We start from the raw sequence: 24,136 nt of genomic DNA, 5'->3' as shown, positions 1-24,136 counted from the left end.
ATGAACCGAATGGGAAGTGATAGTGCCGTGCCCTGAGGGACCCCCCCCCCAGCCCCCCGAGTGTGTGCGTGAGTTGTTGTGAATGTGTAAGTGAATGATATGACGATGCACAGTAGTGCATCGTCATATCATTTGTGAACACAAATTTGTGAACACAACAGTACACAGAGTTGTGTACTGTTGTGTTCACAAATGATAGATGTTTTGTAGGGTAGGAAGCATTTTTTTTTAAATGAATTGAAATATGTGGCTTTGCTATATTTTGTTATTTCATAAAGAAAAATATTGCATATCGAGATATACTTGAAAACCGTACAGATATGATTGTTGGACCATCTCGCCAAGTCTTACTACAACACCTGAACCTTACCGGGCTCCCCTTTGATTCATAAGAAAATTTTGCGTTCTCACCCTTGGAAAAACAAACAGGTCACACACACATATTTTGCTTTCAGCCTCGTTTATTTCACACATGCATCCATCCATCCATCCATTTTCATCCGTTCATACTCCCATCACTAGTCCCCGCCACCTGTGTATCCCTCCAGGGTGATCACTTGATAACTCTTCCTTTGTCTGTATTTGAACCCCTCACTCCCACCTCTTCAGTTGCCAGTTCATAATCTTTTGCTGAGTTTGATTCTTCAGTGTTTCCCCAAGAGACTCCCGTGTGTGTGTTTCGCAGCCAGTTTTCTTGACTCTAGCCTTTAGATTTTCTTACTTCGGCCTTGTTACTTTGATGTACTACAGTTTTGCTAGAAACTCTGTTATCTCCCAGCTGCGTTCTGCTCAATTGAGCTGGTCATCAGGGACACGGGAGCTGTTGGTTTACCGCTGCCTCCTGTGGTCAGCTTGTGTTATTGAGGTAAATCTAACTTGTAAAGAAACTAGGAAGGCAGTTGCCTAAATCTGAAATTCAAAACAAACTTGGAAGGCAGTTGCCTAAATCTGAAATTCTCTGAATTTTAAACACTTAAATCAGAAAATAGTATCCTGATAATAACAATTTTGGGTTTAAATGGTAACAGGACTCAAGGACTCAAGGTTCTTTATTGTCATTGCAACACATGTTAGACATGGGATGAACGAAATTAGTTTCCTTGGTCCCGGATCAAGTACAGGTGAAAGAGGGGAAGAGTTCGACATAGTGCAGCGAAGAAAGAGAAAGTGACGATTGTGCGAAGGATCGATCGAAGAGTGAAGGACAAGAACAAGAACAACAACACTTGCCAAAGCAACAAGAGCAACGTATGTGGGGACAATAGTTGAGAGACAATGTGCAGGCCACCACATATTTCCCTATTTGTGGGATGGTTGTGAGGGGAGGGGTGTTGGCGGAGTCAATGTGGGGGAAGGAGGGGGTTACAGGGGTCTCACAGCTGTTTCTCAGTCTGGTGGCCCTGCATTTGATCTGGTGGTTCTGCTAACAGGTGGATTCACCCTTTACACCAGGCACTTCACAGTGATGTATATATTTTTTTTTTCCAGACTATTGCAGAGCGGTGAAGGCAGCTCAACCCTTTGGCTCAGACCACCGCCTGCCTCTACAAACAAGCTGGATGAAAATGTTTTTATAGATGTTACAGCCTTAAGCTAACATTTATTGAATCCCTCTTTTGTTAAAGTTTTTGTTCTGGTTTCAAAATACCATATCAACATTTTACAAAGACCAAAAAGACTTTCCCACTGATGGGAAAACAAAATAGAAAAAAAATTCTCTTGCTGTCTGCCCTGATTTGACCCACTATGATTTTTCCTTTGTTGGCAGATTTGTATCTGTCAGTCTCTGTTTCCATCTTCCTCTCGGTCATGTTTCAGGCATCAGCGTCCAGACAGTGGTGATGAGCAGTCATGCTGTCAAGCTGATGATGGCCACGTTCTCTGACTGAAATGTTTGGGTTTTTTTTCCTCTGCGTGAACCTATATTTCTTCTTATCTTCGTTTGTGTCTGTGTGGCCCTGACACTCATAAACCAGATTTGTCTCCTTCTTTCCACTGTATAACTTCCTTTATTGATTATGTGTTTCCATCTCTTTGCTGTTTGTCTTCACTGACAGACAATTCCTGGTTAGTGATGAGGCTCTGATAGCAGAGAAGATCGAGCTCCTGTCCGAATCGTGTTAGGCTCTTTGTTCTCTCCTGTTCGCTGAAAACAAAAAAGAATTGCACCATGAATCTGAGGCTATTTCTTAATTATGGATTCAGCGTCCTAATGTCACATTCAGAAGACATCGGTTGCATTAGTCAATTTGCAATTCATTTTTTTCAGACCTGGTTCCCGCCAGAGTTACAAATCTAATAAAAGGCGTAGAGGAGCATTGAGGCAGCGTAGAGTGAATGTTAAGCAGCATATTTATGACACAAACACTTTTAGTTGCATTTCAAGTGCTTGAATTGTTTTGTTGACTTTTTCTTTTGTTGACTTTTCCTTAACTACAGCAGTATTTCTCAAATAGTGGGGTGTGCGGTGAGGGGCCGAGGTGTTTGGGGGGGTTGGGTGTGAGAGGCTTCCAATGGAATACAGCACACTGGACAGAAGTGTACCACTGCTGTAATGCTAGAACGATAAACAAGCCTCCAGTCACTAGGTGGCAGCAACTCATTCAGTGGTTTGTTCAGGGGGGGATAAAATTTGGGTGGGGGTGGGGGGCATGACAGACAATAATTGAGAACCACTGAACTACGTTTTACCAAGCGAACATTTTGTTAAACATTCACTCCGATTCTCGGGATCAGTATCAGTTCAATATTGGTAAAAATTCCAAGATCAAAAACCAACAAAAAAAAAAACATAATGCGATCAACACCAATATTATAGTCTGTTACAGGAGAGAATGTGACTGACAGTGGTATCGTTTATGCGAGAGTCATTTTTACCGTCATAGTCTAATTGCTTGTTCAATATTGAAAAAAATCAAACTTTTCTGAAATAACTTGTTCAATACTGAAAAAAATCAAACTTTTCTGAAATAACAAGTAATGCATGAGATTGAATTACATTTTGCAATTCTGCAAAATCTTTAATCAACAATGATTTAAAGCTGTTTTGCATCATGTCCCATGTGGTCCAACTCGAACCATAACTTTGACTTTTGACCCTAGAGCAGCTTGGCATCAGTTGCCCCCATGGTCAGTTTTTGGCAACAACTTTGGACACAAAACTGTTAAATAACCATTGCAATGGCAGTTTCTTATTTCTGTGGTTAAAACTTCCTGATCTCTTCATGAACTTCCTTACAGAAGTGAGTGTTTAATATAGCGTCAAAACTACAAGTTTCACTGATAAATGTTTTAAGTCTCAATAAAATGCTTTTCCCCTTGACTTTTTGAGAAACTTTTCTCTCCCCTGTGTGGAACAACCCCGTGCTTGTTTATTTATTTATTATCTTGACATTTCTGCAATGTGCCTGCGTGTTAGTTTCCTGTAATGAAGCCAAATCTTTGATTCAAACTGGTCTCCAGCTGAAATCAATGTTGACTGATGAGGATAAACAGGGATTCACTCAGAGCTCATGGATTTATTCGGTTTGAGTCTGATCCAGGTTTACAGTCTGCTGTTGACTGAAAAACACATCACAACACAGTGGATTAATTAGAGTGGATTTACTCCATCAACTGGATCCCATTGAAAAACACTGAGAGTAGCTGGGAAATCTTCAGAAAATGAATTTTTCTTAGCTCGTCTTGCTCACAAAGTTTATTTTGTTTTATTTTCGAGTTTTGAAAATGAGGCTAAATCAAAACTCAATTGTAAAGTTTGTCCTTTTTTTTTGGTGATGGATTCCTTGCAGAAGTTTCAACTGAAAAACAAATGAAAAATCATCAATAGAGAAACTAGATTTTCTCTACAAGTTACAGTAGATAAGATTACAGTAGTTTTGTAATGCAATATTTTGATATTTTGGATTCACAGCGATAGCAGTGGCTGATGTTGGCGAGTCACTGCAGGTTCACAAACTGTTTTCTCCTAGAAAAAAGACACAAATTATAAATAACACAAAGGTTCAGGTCCTTAAACAGACTTCCTAAATGTAACTGGTTCTATATGACTATTATAATTTGAACCTAAACACATCATAGCTAAGTGGCGCTTTGGCCCAGAGGAAATATCTCTGTCATTGTTGTGGAACCCCAGGGTTCACCTCCTGGGCAAGATCCAATCCTGGTTAGGGCGGTTGGTAGTTTCCATTGGACTCACCACCTGCAGGAAGGGTAAGGGGGGTGGTATGGTGCAGTGTGATTTGGGTGGCGGTCAGGGAGACTGCTGCCCCCGTGACCCGGCAATGGATAAGCGGATGAAGATGGATGGATGGACATTATAGCTCATTTTACATAGTCCTTTTGGTGCCTTCTTTTTCTTGGTCCGCTTGATGAATTTTAAAAATAAGAAAAATACAGAGACACTTCATGTTCAGGATATTTTTTGTAAAGCTGTACAGTAATACCTTGAGATATGAGCATTCCGACATACGAGTATTCTGAGATACGAGTATTCCGAGATACGAGCAAGCTTTTAAACAAATTTTTGCTTTGAGTTACGAGTAAAGATTTGAGATACGAGCACCCTTACAGACGCCGCTGCTAGGTGGCGTGCACTCAGAGCAGCCCACGCCGCATCACTCGTTCACTTCACGTGTTCATCCACTTCCGTACATATCTCCTGCGAGTCTTCCATATTGTGTTTGCGTTATCTATGTGATTTTCTCTCTATTTTGTGCATTATTCATCATAATAGTGATGAGTCCTAAGAAAATGAGTGGAAAGGATGGTAGAGAGAAGAAGAAACGCACGATGACCATGGAACTAAAGCATTAAATTGTCAATAAATATGAGCGTGGTGCCCGCTAAAGAAAAAATGCAAATCAAAAAAAGGAAAAAACTAGAAAAGTAAAAAAAATATACGTAAGTTAAGTTAATTCTAAGTTTGTATAAGTTACGTAGTGTATGTTTAGGGTACGGTACGGAATCAAGTGTTTACGTACTCTCTTATATATGTCTAATATATGTCTAATATATTTGTAGTTTACAAAAAACAAAAAACAACTTTTACTTTTGTGGTTTTTGTGGTTTATTTCACTACAGTGTTACTTTTTGAAGAATTCAGAATCAGATACAAGTATAGGAAACACTTACTGTAGCCACTATGCATGCTTGTGCCAGAGATAAATTAAGACGGCAAGTTTTATTTTAGTCTCTCGCATGAGTGTTTGTCCTCCTGTCACCTCCTCCATCTTCATTCCTAAAATAAATTGGTAATGAAAAAAAAAAATCTCAATTTGCATCCTAAATATATAAACACCGACAGGCAGCACTTCTGTGTTCTAAAATAACTTTTGCTTTTTGTGTAAACACGTGAGAAATGAAAAAAAAAACGAAGGAAGACAGAAATGTAGAAGTGGAGAAAGAGGCAGCGACTTTGGAGTCAATTCATTTCTCTTTTCTTCGGAATGACTTCAAAGGAGCACTCTAATCCTCTCACTGCTGCTCCTTAATAATCCACTTATTAATCCCATTTCATGCCGCGCTGTGCTACACATCGACTAAAAGTGTAAGACGTTAAGTCACAGGAAGCTCCTGCCTCCTCGCTGAACTGACACAGGTGTGTGTTTGTGACCTGATTGACAGCATTTGGACTCATCTCAGCCAACATTCATCGCTGTTTTATTTCACAACTTAATCAGTTCCATAAATTCTTGTTTTTGTGTATTTGTACACATGCACATCAGTGTGCACGTGTAAATGTGTGCAAATAAAACCCCAGCACATCAACTAATCTGTCTCTCATCCAGTTTTTCTAATTCCATTAAATTTCCCCCACAGATTAAATTAAAAGCCTGACTGGAGCTTTTTCTTTGTGCTTATACTTTTTTTTCCTTCATCACGTAGGGGGCTACAGCCTCCAGAAACTGAAACAGAGGGGTTTTTTTTTCCTACATGCATTAGGATTTTACTTCACAATATCGTTAATGCATAAGATGATAAAAGAAAAAAACAGGAACAGAATCTGAACTTGAAATGAAAAGTGTTTTGAATGTACTTTATGTTATCTAGTTCAAAAACAGACATAACCAGGTGATTCTAATGGAGTTTCTGAGTGGTTTAAGCCAATTCCGTGCCTCACTTTCTCCATCACTGCCATGTTGGAGTGCTGCCATTTAGAAAAGCTAGCATAAAAGGATTTTTGTTTGCTGTGTTAACACAAGTCACCTGTTTTGCTCAGATCGACCTATTGACAAAATGTCTTGGCTTTAAACAATGAGAATCTGCCGTGATAGTGAAAGTTTTTCAACTGTTTTATTTTATTTTTTAATTAACAAAACAACAGTAAATCCCTCCACTGATTAATTTAAATTTAAATTATGCCTTGTTTAAATCCAATAATTCAGGTTTGTTGCTTTGAATTTAGCCCTAAACCAAAAAACAAAAAAACAATTCATTTATATTTTATTTCAAAACTCTAAGAATAGACACTTTCATCAATTGTATCATTTCACTACCAGTCATTGAGCCTTTTTATATGTGTTGATTTTGTTTGTAGACTAAAGTTATTGCACAGAAACATGAACACTGAGGAAGGAGAGAAGGTTTCGTACTGGTTAGCTAAACAGAGAGCTAGAGCTGGAAAGCATGTACGGCAGGTTAGGATGGTAAATGACAGTGAGGGAATTGGACCAGTTATTGAGGATAGTGTGTCTTGAGAAGATGGAGAGACTATTTTGAGGAGCTAATGAATGTGGGAAATGAGAGAGAAATATGGAGTCAGTAAGGAGGAAGTGAGGGCAGCTTTCAGGATGATGAAGTGTGGAAAGGCTGTTGGTCCAGATTACTTATCTGTGGAGATGTTTGTGCAGTAGACTTTTTCAACCAGGTTGTTTAACACAATTCTGGAGACTGAGAGGATGCCTAATGAATGGAGAATGAGAGTGTACTGGTACCGATTTTCAAGGACAAGGGAGCAGTAGCTGTAGTAACTACAGAGGCATAAAGTCTTGTTGAAGTCTTAACAAGAGGTTAACATCAACGAGCAGCAGTTTGGTTCCATGCCCAGGAAGACTACTGGAAGAAAAGCTCAGAGGTCAGATAGAGTTCTAATGTGTCTGTGGATTTATACACAGTACATGATAGGGTGCCTATTGAGGTACTGTATGAAAGAGGTATGTGAGGCTTGTGCAGGAAATGTATGAGACAGTAGGTGTGGTGTCAGATTGACAGATGGGTTCAAAGTAGGGGTGTTTAATATAGCGTCAAAACTACAAGTTTCACTGATAAATGTTTTAAGTCTCAATAAAATGCTTTTCCCCTTGACTTTTTGAGAAACTTTTCTCTCCCCTGTGTGGAACAACCCCGTGCTTGTTTATTTATTTATTATCTTGACATTTCTGCAATGTGCCTGCGTGTTAGTTTCCTGTAATGAAGCCAAATCTTTGATTCAAACTGGTCTCCAGCTGAAATCAATGTTGACTGATGAGGATAAACAGGGATTCACTCAGAGCTCATGGATTTATTCGGTTTGAGTCTGATCCAGGTTTACAGTCTGCTGTTGACTGAAAAACACATCACAACACAGTGGATTAATTAGAGTGGATTTACTCCATCAACTGGATCCCATTGAAAAACACTGAGAGTAGCTGGGAAATCTTCAGAAAATGAATTTTTCTTAGCTCGTCTTGCTCACAAAGTTTATTTTGTTTTATTTTCGAGTTTTGAAAATGAGGCTAAATCAAAACTCAATTGTAAAGTTTGTCCTTTTTTTTTGGTGATGGATTCCTTGCAGAAGTTTCAACTGAAAAACAAATGAAAAATCATCAATAGAGAAACTAGATTTTCTCTACAAGTTACAGTAGATAAGATTACAGTAGTTTTGTAATGCAATATTTTGATATTTTGGATTCACAGCGATAGCAGTGGCTGATGTTGGCGAGTCACTGCAGGTTCACAAACTGTTTTCTCCTAGAAAAAAGACACAATTTATAAATAACACAAAGGTTCAGGTCCTTAAACAGACTTCCTAAATGTAACTGGTTCTATATGACTATTATAATTTGAACCTAAACACATCATAGCTAAGTGGCGCTTTGGCCCAGAGGAAATATCTCTGTCATTGTTGTGGAACCCCAGGGTTCACCTCCTGGGCAAGATCCAATCCTGGTTAGGGCGGTTGGTAGTTTCCATTGGACTCACCACCTGCAGGAAGGTTAAGGGGGGTGGTATGGTGCAGTGTGATTTGGGTGGCGGTCAGGGAGACTGCTGCCCCCGTGACCCGGCAATGGATAAGCGGATGAAGATGGATGGATGGACATTATAGCTCATTTTACATAGTCCTTTTGGTGCCTTCTTTTTCTTGGTCCGCTTGATGAATTTTAAAAATAAGAAAAATACAGAGACACTTCATGTTCAGGATATTTTTTGTAAAGCTGTACAGTAATACCTTGAGATATGAGCATTCCGACATACGAGTATTCTGAGATACGAGTATTCCGAGATACGAGCAAGCTTTTAAACAAATTTTTGCTTTGAGTTACGAGTAAAGATTTGAGATACGAGCACCCTTACAGACGCCGCTGCTAGGTGGCGTGCACTCAGAGCAGCCCACGCCGCATCACTCGTTCACTTCACGTGTTCATCCACTTCCGTACATATCTCCTGCGAGTCTTCCATATTGTGTTTGCGTTATCTATGTGATTTTCTCTCTATTTTGTGCATTATTCATCATAATAGTGATGAGTCCTAAGAAAATGAGTGGAAAGGATGGTAGAGAGAAGAAGAAACGCACGATGACCATGGAACTAAAGCATTAAATTGTCAATAAATATGAGCGTGGTGCCCGCTAAAGAAAAAATGCAAATCAAAAAAAGGAAAAAACTAGAAAAGTAAAAAAAATATACGTAAGTTAAGTTAATTCTAAGTTTGTATAACGAACGTAGTGTATGTTTAGGGTACGGTACGGAATCAAGTGTTTACGTACTCTCTTATATATGTCTAATATATGTCTAATATATTTGTAGTTTACAAAAAACAAAAAACAACTTTTACTTTTGTGGTTTTTGTGGTTTATTTCACTACAGTGTTACTTTTTGAAGAATTCAGAATCAGATACAAGTATAGGAAACACTTACTGTAGCCACTATGCATGCTTGTGCCAGAGATAAATTAAGACGGCAAGTTTTATTTTAGTCTCTCGCATGAGTGTTTGTCCTCCTGTCACCTCCTCCATCTTCATTCCTAAAATAAATTGGTAATGAAAAAAAAAAATCTCAATTTGCATCCTAAATATATAAACACCGACAGGCAGCACTTCTGTGTTCTAAAATAACTTTTGCTTTTTGTGTAAACACGTGAGAAATGAAAAAAAAAACGAAGGAAGACAGAAATGTAGAAGTGGAGAAAGAGGCAGCGACTTTGGAGTCAATTCATTTCTCTTTTCTTCGGAATGACTTCAAAGGAGCACTCTAATCCTCTCACTGCTGCTCCTTAATAATCCACTTATTAATCCCATTTCATGCCGCGCTGTGCTACACATCGACTAAAAGTGTAAGACGTTAAGTCACAGGAAGCTCCTGCCTCCTCGCTGAACTGACACAGGTGTGTGTTTGTGACCTGATTGACAGCATTTGGACTCATCTCAGCCAACATTCATCGCTGTTTTATTTCACAACTTAATCAGTTCCATAAATTCTTGTTTTTGTGTATTTGTACACATGCACATCAGTGTGCACGTGTAAATGTGTGCAAATAAAACCCCAGCACATCAACTAATCTGTCTCTCATCCAGTTTTTCTAATTCCATTAAATTTCCCCCACAGATTAAATTAAAAGCCTGACTGGAGCTTTTTCTTTGTGCTTATACTTTTTTTTCCTTCATCACGTAGGGGGCTACAGCCTCCAGAAACTGAAACAGAGGGGTTTTTTTTTCCTACATGCATTAGGATTTTACTTCACAATATCGTTAATGCATAAGATGATAAAAGAAAAAAACAGGAACAGAATCTGAACTTGAAATGAAAAGTGTTTTGAATGTACTTTATGTTATCTAGTTCAAAAACAGACATAACCAGGTGATTCTAATGGAGTTTCTGAGTGGTTTAAGCCAATTCCGTGCCTCACTTTCTCCATCACTGCCATGTTGGAGTGCTGCCATTTAGAAAAGCTAGCATAAAAGGATTTTTGTTTGCTGTGTTAACACAAGTCACCTGTTTTGCTCAGATCGACCTATTGACAAAATGTCTTGGCTTTAAACAATGAGAATCTGCCGTGATAGTGAAAGTTTTTCAACTGTTTTATTTTATTTTTTAATTAACAAAACAACAGTAAATCCCTCCACTGATTAATTTAAATTTAAATTATGCCTTGTTTAAATCCAATAATTCAGGTTTGTTGCTTTGAATTTAGCCCTAAACCAAAAAACAAAAAAACAATTCATTTATATTTTATTTCAAAACTCTAAGAATAGACACTTTCATCAATTGTATCATTTCACTACCAGTCATTGAGCCTTTTTATATGTGTTGATTTTGTTTGTAGACTAAAGTTATTGCACAGAAACATGAACACTGAGGAAGGAGAGAAGGTTTCGTACTGGTTAGCTAAACAGAGAGCTAGAGCTGGAAAGCATGTACGGCAGGTTAGGATGGTAAATGACAGTGAGGGAATTGGACCAGTTATTGAGGATAGTGTGTCTTGAGAAGATGGAGAGACTATTTTGAGGAGCTAATGAATGTGGGAAATGAGAGAGAAATATGGAGTCAGTAAGGAGGAAGTGAGGGCAGCTTTCAGGATGATGAAGTGTGGAAAGGCTGTTGGTCCAGATTACTTATCTGTGGAGATGTTTGTGCAGTAGACTTTTTTAACCAGGTTGTTTAACACAATTCTGGAGACTGAGAGGATGCCTAATGAATGGAGAATGAGAGTGTACTGGTACCGATTTTCAAGGACAAGGGAGCAGTAGCTGTAGTAACTACAGAGGCATAAAGTCTTGTTGAAGTCTTAACAAGAGGTTAACATCAACGAGCAGCAGTTTGGTTCCATGCCCAGGAAGACTACTGGAAGAAAAGCTCAGAGGTCAGATAGAGTTCTAATGTGTCTGTGGATTTATACACAGTACATGATAGGGTGCCTATTGAGGTGCTGTGGTACTGTATGAAAGAGGTATGTGAGGCTTGTGCAGGAAATGTATGAGACAGTAGGTGTGGTGTCAGATTGACAGATGGGTTCAAAGTAGGGGTGCAGTAGAATCATACACAGCTGCAAGGAGTAGTGGTAGTAAAGGTGGGTGAGTTTAAATAGCTCAGGTCAATCATCCAGGGTGATTTGTGACAGAACAATAGCATGAAAGTTGAAAGGGAACAATTATAGGACAGTAGTGAGACCTGCTATGATGTGTGGTTTTAAGTAGTGATGGTTAATTTGAAGCTGAAGGTTGGGTAAGCACAATGTCGAGGCTTCATTTGTTCGGCCTAGAGTCACATGAAAGTAACATGCAAATTCCTATATGTTTTTAACGCCTCAAATACTGAAGCACTTTTTGATACAAGCTCCAGTGCTTCCTGCTGCTACTGTCATATATACAAAAGGCTAAGATGGCGGTAGAGGAGATTGATTTTGAAGATAGAGATGCTGCCAGTAGAGAGCCACTGGTCAACCAGCCAGTGATGAAATCGGACAGTTTTGGTTATGACGAGCCATAACAGGCGACCAACTAGTCAGCTGGTTAGCCAAGATGGCGAATGCAATGAATGAATCATGTCATCACATGGCGCTGTACATGGAACAAAGATTTGTTTACATTCGCCGGTTGTACGGCGTACATCGAATTGTGCTACATTCACTTTATTTAATTTTTGTTGGTTTTTTTTTAGGAACTTTTTGCCTGTCATTATGGTCCTATGCGTAAGTCAGACTCATCTGAGCTTTTTATGTCCTGGATCGGGTATCATCAAATGGCAGACCCCGGACCAAGTAATGATTCTGTCCAGATCTGTGATATATCTAATAAATTCACGAGATTAGATGAATTTGAGTCACGTGGCTATATCTCTATTAAAAAAAATAATTTTTTAAAGCTCTGTTTTTATTTTCCCTCCTGAAAGAAAACATTTTTATGAATTGCTTTCTAAAGATATTGACTTTTACCTTCAGTTTTCTTACCTAGACCTTCAATTCTTTAGGTTCTCTTTAAGAGAAAAACGGGTTGTTAATCTCTTTTATTATGGTAAAAGTGCTGTGAACTCAGTTTAACATTTTGAAACCTGTATTGAAAACTGACAATAAATAAAACTATAAAATATTGTCACAATATGAAAATGTGGACATAGGGCAAATCTATAAGAGACAAGATGGACTTCGTTTTGGACCTTTTGCTTGAAGGAAATTTTATAAGCTGGACCTCACCTTTTAGGTGAATACCCTCGTCCTAATGTTACTTTTACGTGTTAGCGCAGCTGAGTGACATCGGTACTTATGTACGGTATGTGACTCAATATTTTGACTTTCAACCTAAGTGGAGGACCTGCCGCGATAACATGGAAACTGATGAGGCAGTATCTTATAGAGGACGTGATGTCATCAAATGAAGTGATGATGTCATCACAGCCTCAATTAAAGTAGTTACGTCATAAATTATGAGGTCAATTCATTTGGTGATCTGGTCAGATACAGTTATGACACCATTATATACAATGTAATATCACCCCTTATCATGCCATCGTGTATGCGTGATTTCACTGGTGATGTTGATGATGACGTCATCCAAAGTAGTGACTTCAATCAAGCAAATACAATGTAAGCATTGACTACTGACATTGAAACTTGCCTTCTATTCTTACTGGTGCAGCTGCTGCCATTAACATAGGAAATGACGGCCTGGGGCCTGGGTGTGTGCGTGTGTAAGAAAGAAAGACTTGGTTTTTGGTTATTGGCAGTATAGAGCTTTTCAATTATAAGTAGCCCTGCTAGGAATAAGAAGTGAAACTGGTGGTTAACCATTTGTATCATTTGTAATTAGTCTTAGAACTAAAGCCCCCCTCTCTCTCCCTCTCTCTCTCTCTCTCTCTCTCCCTCTTTATGTAGCTCCTTCCTCTCTTAGTTTAATTGGTATCTCTTTAAAAATATGTAAAAAGTCAGTTGGCTCAGTAGCAGCCGCGGCTTTCATTTAAAGAGATTATGTTTGAAGCGGTTACAGTGAGGATGACATAATCCTCACAGAGAAGCTTTAATTAACCGACCTTTTATAATGTTTTCTTCCTTCCTTCTCTGCATTTCTTCTTGGCTTGACATTGTGTTTCCTTCTCATTTCATTCCATATATATATATATATATATATATATATATATATACAGGGTTGGACACTGAAATGGAAATGCCTGGTGACCAAGGGTTTGGCTATAGAGGCCCGGCCATGTATGTTGATTCTGTGGAGCTCCCGACAGACAGTTCTGGTGCAAACAGGAGAGTTGAGGTTCACATTTAATTCTGCAGTGAGTTGGGCAGCTGTGGTTTTATGTTATGTGGTTAGTCCTTCTTGGTGGTATGCTGACATTACCTAGATACCGTGGCTTTTGATACATCACAAAGACTTGCTGTCTTGGTCAAAAATATCTCACAGAAAAACAGACTTAGAAAATTCTCACATACATACATAATATATATATATAAGTCCAGCGGGACTCTTATGTAACTCTTATGTCCTGTTGTTATGGTAGTAAGCGGTATGGATTCTGTGAATGTGACAGACAGCTCTGTTGTGTCATTGTTTAACGTTGAGAGATGTTGTCAAAGAGGCAGGTAGACAAACAGAGAAAGACAGAGAGTAGTTGAGTAAATAAGTAAATGGAAAAATCGATTCTCAGTGAATCGGTCCCGGACACTGACAGAGAAACAGAACTGAGGGGAATGCTGACAGTCTGCATTTTCCATAACACAAACCTATAGCTTTTTCCCTAAACCCGGGGTGGGAGGTGGGGCGGGGAACATCAGCAATATAGTTCCCCTTGAAGGGCTGGTTGTAAATGGAAAACTGTATAGATGTAACTACTCTATAACATATTAATAAATGTTTCTGCATTTATTATTATTTATATAATGTATTAATATATACTATATATATAATATAATTATATAATTAAAAAATAATATATATGTCAGGTTAAGAAACTCTGCTGCATGGTCTTTATTAAATGCTTTTCAAGCTTCTGACAGCAATACAAGCCTTGAGTTTGACATGTTCCCGAAAACCATTTTGTAGATTAATATATTTTGTTTTCAAAACTGGTTACTAAAAGATAATAGAAATTGGCTTTCTCAGCAGTGTAAACCTACATCTATCGTCCAGTATCCACAATCAAATCCTGCACAGGTTCAATAATAATTAACGGTTTTGTTTATATTTGATTATATAAAAAATATTGTGACTGTGGTAGGTTCTCTGGCTATCCATAAAGACTGTTCTGCACACTCCAAAACTTCCCAGTGGTCCTAAAAGTGGTGATTATTTGCCCGTCCAACAATTGTTAAATGTTATACTGCGTGATTGACCCTCGTTAACTCGTGACTAACTGTGAATTAACTGCACATTTTATCAGTTCTAATGGCAGCGTGAAAAGTATATCACCTAAGTTTTCATTCCACTTATAAACATGGAAGCTAACAAATGTGTTTAAATTATCCAAATGCATGTTAATTATCAACAGGGCTCTGGAAGCTTCATTTAACAGCAAAACAGTTGAATCACATTTTTAGATTTTTTTTGTTGCTTTGAAAGCGTGCTTTTAAGAGGTTTACTTTTAAGTGGCAGCGATGCGTCGAAGAAACTGAGTTACTGTGATTCAACGCCGTTATATTTTTATAATACTTCATTATTGTGAAAAATGGGATGCACAAAATTTGTCATTTCTTTCTAAATGTGTCCCTCCCCACTGCCCCTTCACATTCCCACACACTCACTCACTTATACACACACACACACACACACATGCACGTGAGAGGCATACAGATGTTTTGTGTGCCTGGGCTGAGCATGTCAAACAGGAAGACAATCTGTTTAACAACTAATGAATCAAACACCGACTCGTTGCCCTCTGTTCTCCTCCACTGACCCCAATCAGCTCTGCACCGCCTCATTTTCTCCTCATCCACGTTGTGCTGAAGGGACTTGAAGCCACACTGTGAGACCTGATCTCCGTACTTCTCTCTCTTTCCATCCCATCTGCTCGTTGTCTTATTTAAATGTAACGTGCTGTATTTAGCAGGCTGCAATCTTCACTCTCGCAACCTCTACGGCAGGGGATGATCATGATTCTCACAACAACCTATCTATCTATCTATCTATCTATCTATCTATCTATCTATCTATCTATCTATCTATCTATCTATCTATCGATCCTTCTATCTATCTATCTATCTGTCTGTCTGTCTGTCTGTCTGTCTATCTATCTATCTATCTATCTCAGGACAGTATGCCCTGTTTGCCATATATTGTAGCATGTGATGTGATGAGAGAAGAATTTTGGCTAGATTGAACACCCTAGCAGGCTGGTTTTTGACCGTGGGCCCTATGTTTGGAACCCCTGATCTAGAGGTTTGAAGCTGAAATTCTCATTTAAAACACTATGTTCTGTATGCTTGCTTCATCATTTTATAGCTTTCTAATTTCCCAATCTTTGTAGCAGGAAAACAATAAAATCACAGCAGGCATCGTAGACTTTAAGAGGTCATCACAGACTTCAGCTGGAATCATTTCTTTAGGCTAGTCTTTGGATAAATGGCTAAAATCTGTTTTGTTTTTTTTAGATATTAGAGTTGAAGAACACACAGCATTAGTGTTTAGTTTCTGGTATGGGACTGGACAAAAGATCAGGATGTGCAGTCCACTCGGACCCTAATGGGCATAAGCTGTAAAGTAAATTAACATCACATGACCTCAGGAGCAAACCTCTGCAGACTCTCAGATGTGGAAAATCTGATGAGAGCCTCTGCCTCCAGTTAATGGAAGAGGAAACATATTTTCCATCTTCATTTTCCTTCTCATAAACTGACCACTTACATGTAGTGTTTGAAAAGCTGTTCTGACTGGCACTGGTCACTCACTCACAGTACAACTACAAGCTGTCATGCTGATGGATATGTGCCAGTTTAATGGAGGATCTCACTATACAACAAATGCAACTCACAATTATTTGTTTAATTTATTTACAAAGTTTGGTTTTCATCCTAGGCCTCCGTGTAGATTCAGTAGTACACTTTAGATCCTTTCATGATTTCATACGTTAAATTCAGCTTAATCACAGAAAATACAAAAAAAAATCTAATAACCCTAAAGTAAAGTACTGAAGTACTGAACGAACAGACTGTTCTGCAGAGCAAAAAAAAAAAAAAATTAAATTAAAAAGTTTAAATTGGTACTAAAAATAAACCAGCAAAAAAATAAATAAACTCTTTTTGATAATTAAAAATTAAATCAGTTAATAACTTGAATTTTACACCAGAAGCTCCGGTGTCAGAATTAAATATATTTAACAAAAGCTGTTTTTACCACATCATAATTATTGACATGAGACCTGCTGGTGTTCTCCATGTGTTTTTCTATGTGACTTTTGATTGAGTTAGTGGTTCACAAACGTCAGTGTCTTGTAGGAAAATTCTGTCCAAAACAAATATTGTATATAGTGGTATATAGGCATATGGTTTAAATTTAGTCAATCTTTTATGAAGTACTCAAATATCTGTTTTGCCTTCTGTTCTCATGGGCAGACTGGTTTAAGGCTGTTTTCAAGAAATGTCAGTGTGCAGATCTTAGGCGAATAAAAGATTATGTTTGTTTTTCTTTCTTCCTGTTACACAACTATTTTTCATTCGGGACTCCAAAACAGTTCTGCAAAATAATAATAATTTTGGAAATTGTCCTGCAATTGGTTCAGTTAAAATTGTTGTTGTTTTTTTCAATAGATGTTCTTTTTCAGCGTTTCAGGCTCAATTTGTTTTTTCCCAGAAGACATCAAGATTCGGAACCATTGGTTCTATGGCACCAGATGAGTCTTTTTAAAAAACAAAGAAATGTTAAAAACTAATTGTTATGTGTCTAAAAGAGGGAACATATAATTTGATAAAACTCTGGATGGAAATGATCCTCATATTCAAAGATTTCTTTATTTGTTTCCTTTTATCATTTTCAGTGGTATGTATTTCACTCCTAGGCCTTCCGTGGTGTCCTGCCTGAGTTAATCCACATCTTAATGGCTTACGTCTATAGAAACCATCAATATTATGCAGAAATGTGGCATAACGAGTCATTACATCCTAGATAACCCATGTAGCCGTAACAACATCATTACTAAAGCAACAAACCCACGGAGCACGATTTAGCCACAGCTGTGACGTAACGATCGCTATGACGTATCTATCTATCTACCTATCTACCTACCTATCTACCTACCTACCTACCTACCTACCGACCTACCTACCTACCTACCTACCTACCTATCTATCTATCTATCTATCCTTCTATCTATTTATCGATCCTTCTATCTATCGATCGATCCTTCTATCTATTGATTGATCCTTCTATCTATTGATCGATCGATCCTTCTATCTATCGATCGATCCTTCTATCTATTGATTGATCCTTCTATCTATTGATCGATCGATCCTTCTATCTATCGATCTATCCTTCTATCTATCTATCTATCTATCTCTCTCTCTATCTATCTATCTATCTATCTGTCTATCTAATCTGTACAACTGAGTGTGTTGTATATTCATGCAGTTTTGGTTTCAGTTCTAAGTGGGTTTTGTGTGTTTTTTGTTTTTTTTTTTGGGGGGGGGGGTATTTTCCACCTCTTTGGTTCTGGTCCCGAAAGGCTTTGCACTTTCCAGGTTTCGACCATGCTGTGGTCATTAAGAAGAACCACGATCAAACTTAATTTAGAAGACAACTGTTAAAGGCTTTGCAGGTTTAAGAAGAACCACAATCAAACTTAATTTAGAAGACAACTGTTCTGTTTACCCAACCCAACCTCAGATGGAAGTAAGATCTGAAACGATAAAATGGTACAACTATACACAGGAAAACAAGCATCAACAGTATCAGCCCGCTTGTCTTCACATTGAGTAACTGTCATGGCAACAGAAGAGAACAAGAGCAAACAGGTAAACAAGAGGTATTTCCAAGCAGAAAAGAACGGTGGAGAGAGAAAAATACAGCAGTGAGGAGATTGAGGATTAACTTCAGGATTAAGATTGAAACAAGTCTGAGGAACAACCTGTGGTAGATATAGAAACTGAACAATGAAGAAGAAAAAAAGATAAAGGAATTAGGCAGCAAATAAATGAGTTGAAAAAAAAAACGAAGCTGCAATCAGAGAAATTAATACAATTAGAGTAAAAAAGATCAAAGAAGAAGGGGAAGACGGAATGTTCTTCTGCAAGGTCCGCGATGAACATGAGAAATTTAATTATCTCCATTTGTCTCCTGGTTTCTCCAACGTTTGTCTCTTTTTCTGGTGCTCTATCTTCTGCTCACCGTCGCTTATTTCTGTCGCAGACAGAGCAATATCGCAGATTCTGCCTTTGAGCAGCAAATGTATGTGGAACCACATTCTTCGTAACAGTATATTAAAGTGGAGAGATACACACCACCTAGTGGCCTGGTGTATGTACTACAGGGACCAGAGTTGTATACAGGGCTCCATTTAAGTGCTGAATTTTCTTGCTCCAGGTCCGTGTGATCAAGACAAGATCTATCTATCTATCTATTAGATATTCCGCAACTGGGAATATTTTATCACCGAAACAAAATGGCCGAAACAGGAAAGTGCCAACATGTCTGTGGTTGGGCGCATTATATCTGAGGAAGACCAACCGATAGCGTTTTTAAAACGTGTAATGCTGAAGTTTAAAAAATTCTAAGAGGGGATGCATCTGCAAAGAATTTCTCCACGTCTGGTTTAATTTATCACCTGAAATCCAAACATCCCGATCGCTATGCTGAACATGAGAGAAAGGGAAGCGAGTCTTGGCTGCTTACAGTGCCAACCAGGAGCTCCCTGTGCCATTCACTTCACACCAGTGGGTGTTAACAGAGAACATGCTCTCTCTTCTTGTCCGGTTTGAGCAGCTAACCAAAGAGACTAGCTCCTCTGATGAATCTGTACAAATGTTATTTCTTTATTCGCAACACTTCAGCGCCTTCTAAGCAAATAGGTTGAGACGGACCATAGAGTGATAACAATGAAAAGTCAACTCATAGAGTCTGTCGGCACACGTTTCACTGAGATCTATTCGGATCCTCTGCACTTTGTGGCGACTGTACTTGATCCGCGTTCTACAGATCATTACGTGGATGCGGGAATAAAACAGCGCACGTGAGAAATGATCCAGCGATTGACTTAAATGCACTTTGTGTTTTTAGGAGCATGAACATATTTAATTTTATAATCTTTCAGCAGGCCAGTAGGCCTGTACATTATCATTTAATGTGTATGGTCAAGTTTAACATTAACATTATGACTTTAAGGTTTCCTTATTTTTTACGGTTTTGATTTCGATGCATCACTACTGTCTATCTGATTGAGGTGCAGCACTAGGTACAAAGAGAAGATCCAGAAGCCAGAAGATAAATCACTGTGCTAATAGAGACCCACACACATACAGAAACACTAATCATCAGTGGATTAGAGGATAATAGAGGACAGTTGTCAGATGGTCTCTTTGGATTCAATGACAAACTCAGAAAACCTTAGACAAAACATCACTAACTCCTCCTCACACCACGTTTTCACACCAGCCTCATTGGTTGCCATAGGTTACGAGTCCTACATTAAGTGCTTCATTGTTCTCTCAGTGGCAGATGCCTGCTCCTTCTCCTCGCTCTCTCTCTCTCTCTCTCTCTCTCTCTCTAGTTATCTCGCTGTCAGAGCAGAGTGTGGGGAAAAAAAAACAAGCACCGACACCTTTAATGAAAAATAACTGATGTTTCTGTTCTACTGCCTGTTTTAAAAATTCATCATAACCAATGCCTTCTGTCTTGATCTGAGCCCTTTCTGCAGATACAAGTACAGATTATCTGGTGTAAACTTTGATTTTTCTTTTTCTTCATTTGTAACATCAAACAGCCGGAATATCAGTGCACTGCAGTAAGAATGAAGACACTTGTATTCTCATCACCTTTCATTTTAACTTTAGCTTCATGCACTTTATATTCTCCCCGGTAATGAGCAGCACTCACATCTCTGGCCTCTTTTGATCCTTTGTGACTCTTGTTTCCCCTTTATTGCACAGTTTTGATGTGAAAACACATACAAATCAGCACGGGCAGATTTACATGAAAACGTAGACACACTAATTTTCCAACTTCAGTTTTTATCATTAGAAGATTGAGAGTTTAGCCCTGGAATTGCCTAAAAGCGGAGAAGAAAATGTGTGAAAGAAGAAGTGTTGAAAGCATTTATTGAAGTCATTTATCTTCATACAAACATAAAACATTTTAGAAATCAATTAAGAAATAGAGAAATTGAGAGTAAATCTGCATTATTGTGAAATACATTTCTTTGGAAATGGTTTGTAATTGGAAGGTTGCTAGTTCCGATCCTTGACGTGTGTTGCAGAATCACCACAACTGCCCAGTTAACAACTAAAAAGTGCAGCCCACTGCACGGTAATCACAGGAGTGTTTCACGCATGAATTGAATTGAAGGAGGAATTTCCCCCCAAGGGAATAATACAATATTTAAATAATAAATCAAACATCTGCCGTTTTAGAGGGTTTTACTGAGAGATAAAGATTATTATACCGGTTATGGGCCTATAACTCGATTAAAGCTGTTGACAAATGTCAGGGAAAATAAAGTATTTCCTCATGTAAAAATAGAACAATAGTTTTTCTAGGCTTAGTTTTTGTGAGTGTTTTGGAGGGATGGGGAGGCTTTTAGTTTGTTAGTTCAGCCAGTCTCTATGAATATAAATTTAAATTGATAATACAGTCCCTCATTATGTTCTTAGTCGGTTCCTTCTGTTCCTTTATGACCTAAAAAATCAGAACAAATTTACTTTAATTTAAATTTTCGTTCACGCTCCTGTGTGCTCCTCAGACTCAGTTCTTTATGTCCTACTATAACTCCTCCATCTCTGTTTTTTTTTTTTTTGCCTCATCAGGTCCAGACTGGTACCTGGTCAGAGTGGACTTGACTGTGACTGATGTGAACGATAATACACCTGAATGGTCTATGGTTCCTGTTCCATACCTGGCTGTGGTTTCCACTGATGCCGCCGCAGGCTCTGTGGTCTACAAACTTCAGGCCGAGGACGGTGACGAGGGCAACAACGGTGAAGTGGAGTACTTCCTGTCAGAGGGTCAGTGATTGTTTTTATCTCTGTCCCTGGCTTTCACATGAATATTTTCTCAACATTCAGTTTTTATAGCACAGTAAGGTAAAGAAAAGATGGGTCAGAGGCAAGGACTCAGTATTCAGAGTATGACTCTAACCCTGGTGACCAAACTTTTTGAGTCACGGGCAATTCTCCTAAAAGAATAGATAGATAGAACAGGGGGGCCGAGTCAGGAGCAGATAGATGAAACGTTTGTGTGAACGATAATGACATGTAAAAGTCATGCATAAAGGCTAAAATGCTAAAATGTTTTTATCATTTTCTACGCCACCTTTCGGAGAAACGTGGGTATTGTGGAGAAAAGGCAGATGTATAATAAAATATAAATAAATTATATAATTTGGAAAAATTTGGCGGGCCGGATTAAAAGGCTGAACGGGCCACATCCGGCCCCTGGACCTTAGTTTGCCCATGCCTGCTCTGACCTCCTGATGTGATTACTGTTATCTTTTTTTATTGTTTTAGCCGTCATTGAGGTTTTTTTTTTCTATTCCTTTTCCTAACTCATAGCTAATATTTATCTATGTTAAATTTTGACACATTTGATCATATTGTAACTTTTATAAGGGCAAAAACTTTGCCTTTTATATATATATATTTTTCTAGCAATATGAGCGAAATGGCTCATTAGAAGGATTAAAGTTGTAAAGAATAGCAAATATTTTTTCCTCAACACTCCACAGCCAGTGAATGTCTGCAAACTTGTGTACAGGTGGAGATGGTCGTTTTGAAGTGGACAGGAAGAATGGCCACATTCGGACCACGGGTCTTCCTCTGCAGAGGGACAAAGAGTATCTGCTGACCGTGATAGCTGCTGACCGTCTGGGCAGCCGCAGCCCCCCCGCTGTAGTGTCTGTGGTGGCAGGAGCCCGACCTCCACAGTTCACCAACGCTTCCTTCACCATCGCTATACCAGAAAACACTCCTGAAGCACAGACGTAAGTTTACACATCACACAAGGAAATGATCGATCGACCTAATCTATTACTGAAGAATATCTAGTTTATCAGATTAGGCAACAGATCCACTGTGTGTCTCAATGGTGACACGGCAATGGTTCTCAAACTTTTTTGGTCGTCCCCGGCTTTGAACAAGTGAGGATTTTGAACCCCCACCTGCCCTTGTCGCTCAACATTTATTGAACAAACATTAAGTCATGTCATATTATATAATGAATCAAAACCAATAATGTCATATTACACACAAAGTTCATCATCACTTGAACCTTGAAAATATTTTCCTGTTTTGTCTCGACACCACTGCCCTTTCTACGTCCCCCACCAGTGGGACCTGGCCCACATTTTGAGTAGCACTCATCTGTGAACACTGATATAGTAAAGAAAACAGATTACCACGTTTTAACCCCTGTGTTGTCCTTTGGGTGACCCTGTGGCACGGCTTGTGCCAACTTTCCCTCATTCACTGATTCTGCAAACCCATTGCTAGGACTTTGTAGGGTTTTACAAAATGCGAAGGACAACGGGAGGGTTAGGGTGATGTTTCTGTGCACAGGCTCCTTGGCCTAGTTCAGACTGATATCCTTGGTTCCATTAACCCAGTTTTTACATCAGCAGCGTCTTCACGTCAATGACTTAGTAAAAAGAGAGGTGCTATATGAAACATAACATAGCTCTGTCCGCTTCCCCCCGACAATAATCAATCAATTTCACCGTTATCACAATATCTCTGGATCACTGTTTCTGTCTAAGAATCTATGCGACCCATATATCCTTTTTTTTAACAGTTTAAAGAGGAGGAAGTCCACTCCCGTAATTTCCGGACTATAAGCCAAAAGTGAAGGGAGTTAGCCCCGAAGCTAATGTTAGCTTCGGCCCTTGAGCAGATCACTAAGTCTCCGCTGTGCATTCCATCTACGGTTGGGGCGCCAAAGCAGGAAAGAACTAACGTGTAACCGGCCGTATTTCAGGCACTGTTTGGAAAAAAAAAAAAAAAAATTAAAAGGGAAAGAAAATATGAGCTAAATATAATGTGTTTTGACAGGTCTTTGCAAACAGACAAGTTTTGTTTATTGACATTTATTGACAACAACTGTTCCTAGGTCAAGGATAATGCAAATAAACAACAATCAAGTATGAAAATGCAAATATATTCTGTCCTCTGTCTTCACCGCTACTTTAATCGAACCTGACCTCTGACCTTCTGTCTCTGTCTCCAGTTTCCTGGTGACACCTGCTGTGTCCTTCCAGAAGAAACCCATAAGCTACAGCCTCCTTATCAATCCCAGCAGCCTCTTCTCCATCTCGGCAGAGACGGGTGAGATCTGCCTGACCCGGACCATTGACTATGAGAGTGACCAGCATCGGTACCTGCTACTGGTGAGAGCCAGCGAAGGTGTGGACAGTATGAGCAGCGCAGCAGAGGTTAGTGCTCCATTTCTATTTCTGCAACATCAGCTAATTTTTTTGCGGTACATTTTGTGTTACAACAATTCTGCTCCAAAAAGCAGGGCTGTCAGACTCCTTTTCAATAGTGGGCCACATTAGCTATACAGTTCCCCTTGAAGGGGCGGTTGTGATTGTATAGTATCTGTAACTGCTCCACTGCAATTGATTATTATTCATTCCAGTTACAAATATTGTACATTGCTGTGTGTAATACAAACATAATAAAATAAATTAGGAATCTCAGTAGCATGGACTTCAATATGAGGCAAATAAACATGTTTTGAGCTCCCGCAGGCCACACAAATCGACTTGGCGGGCCACATCTTGGCCCCCGTCCCTGTGTTGTTCACATTTTT

At 38.9% G+C, this 24,136-nt stretch overlaps 1 protein-coding gene across 1 annotated transcript in view; it reads left to right on the top strand.

Moving 5' to 3' along the window:
- The window catches only part of LOC103378645 (neural-cadherin), a 230,504-nt gene that overhangs the window by 38,003 nt on the left and 168,365 nt on the right, over nt 1–24,136 (top strand). Inside the window, exons 2-4 of the mRNA XM_017032353.2 lie at nt 21,142–21,339; nt 22,088–22,313; nt 23,552–23,756. Of these exons, the coding sequence (XP_016887842.1) occupies nt 21,142–21,339; nt 22,088–22,313; nt 23,552–23,756 (629 nt within the window). The remainder of the gene's footprint in view (nt 1–21,141; nt 21,340–22,087; nt 22,314–23,551; nt 23,757–24,136) is intronic.

Source organism: Cynoglossus semilaevis, chromosome 5, assembly GCF_000523025.1.
Source record: "Cynoglossus semilaevis isolate Cse_v1.0 chromosome 5, Cse_v1.0, whole genome shotgun sequence".
NCBI classification, from domain to species: Eukaryota; Metazoa; Chordata; class Actinopteri; order Pleuronectiformes; family Cynoglossidae; genus Cynoglossus; species Cynoglossus semilaevis.
This window is presented reverse-complemented; position numbering and strand designations above follow the sequence as displayed.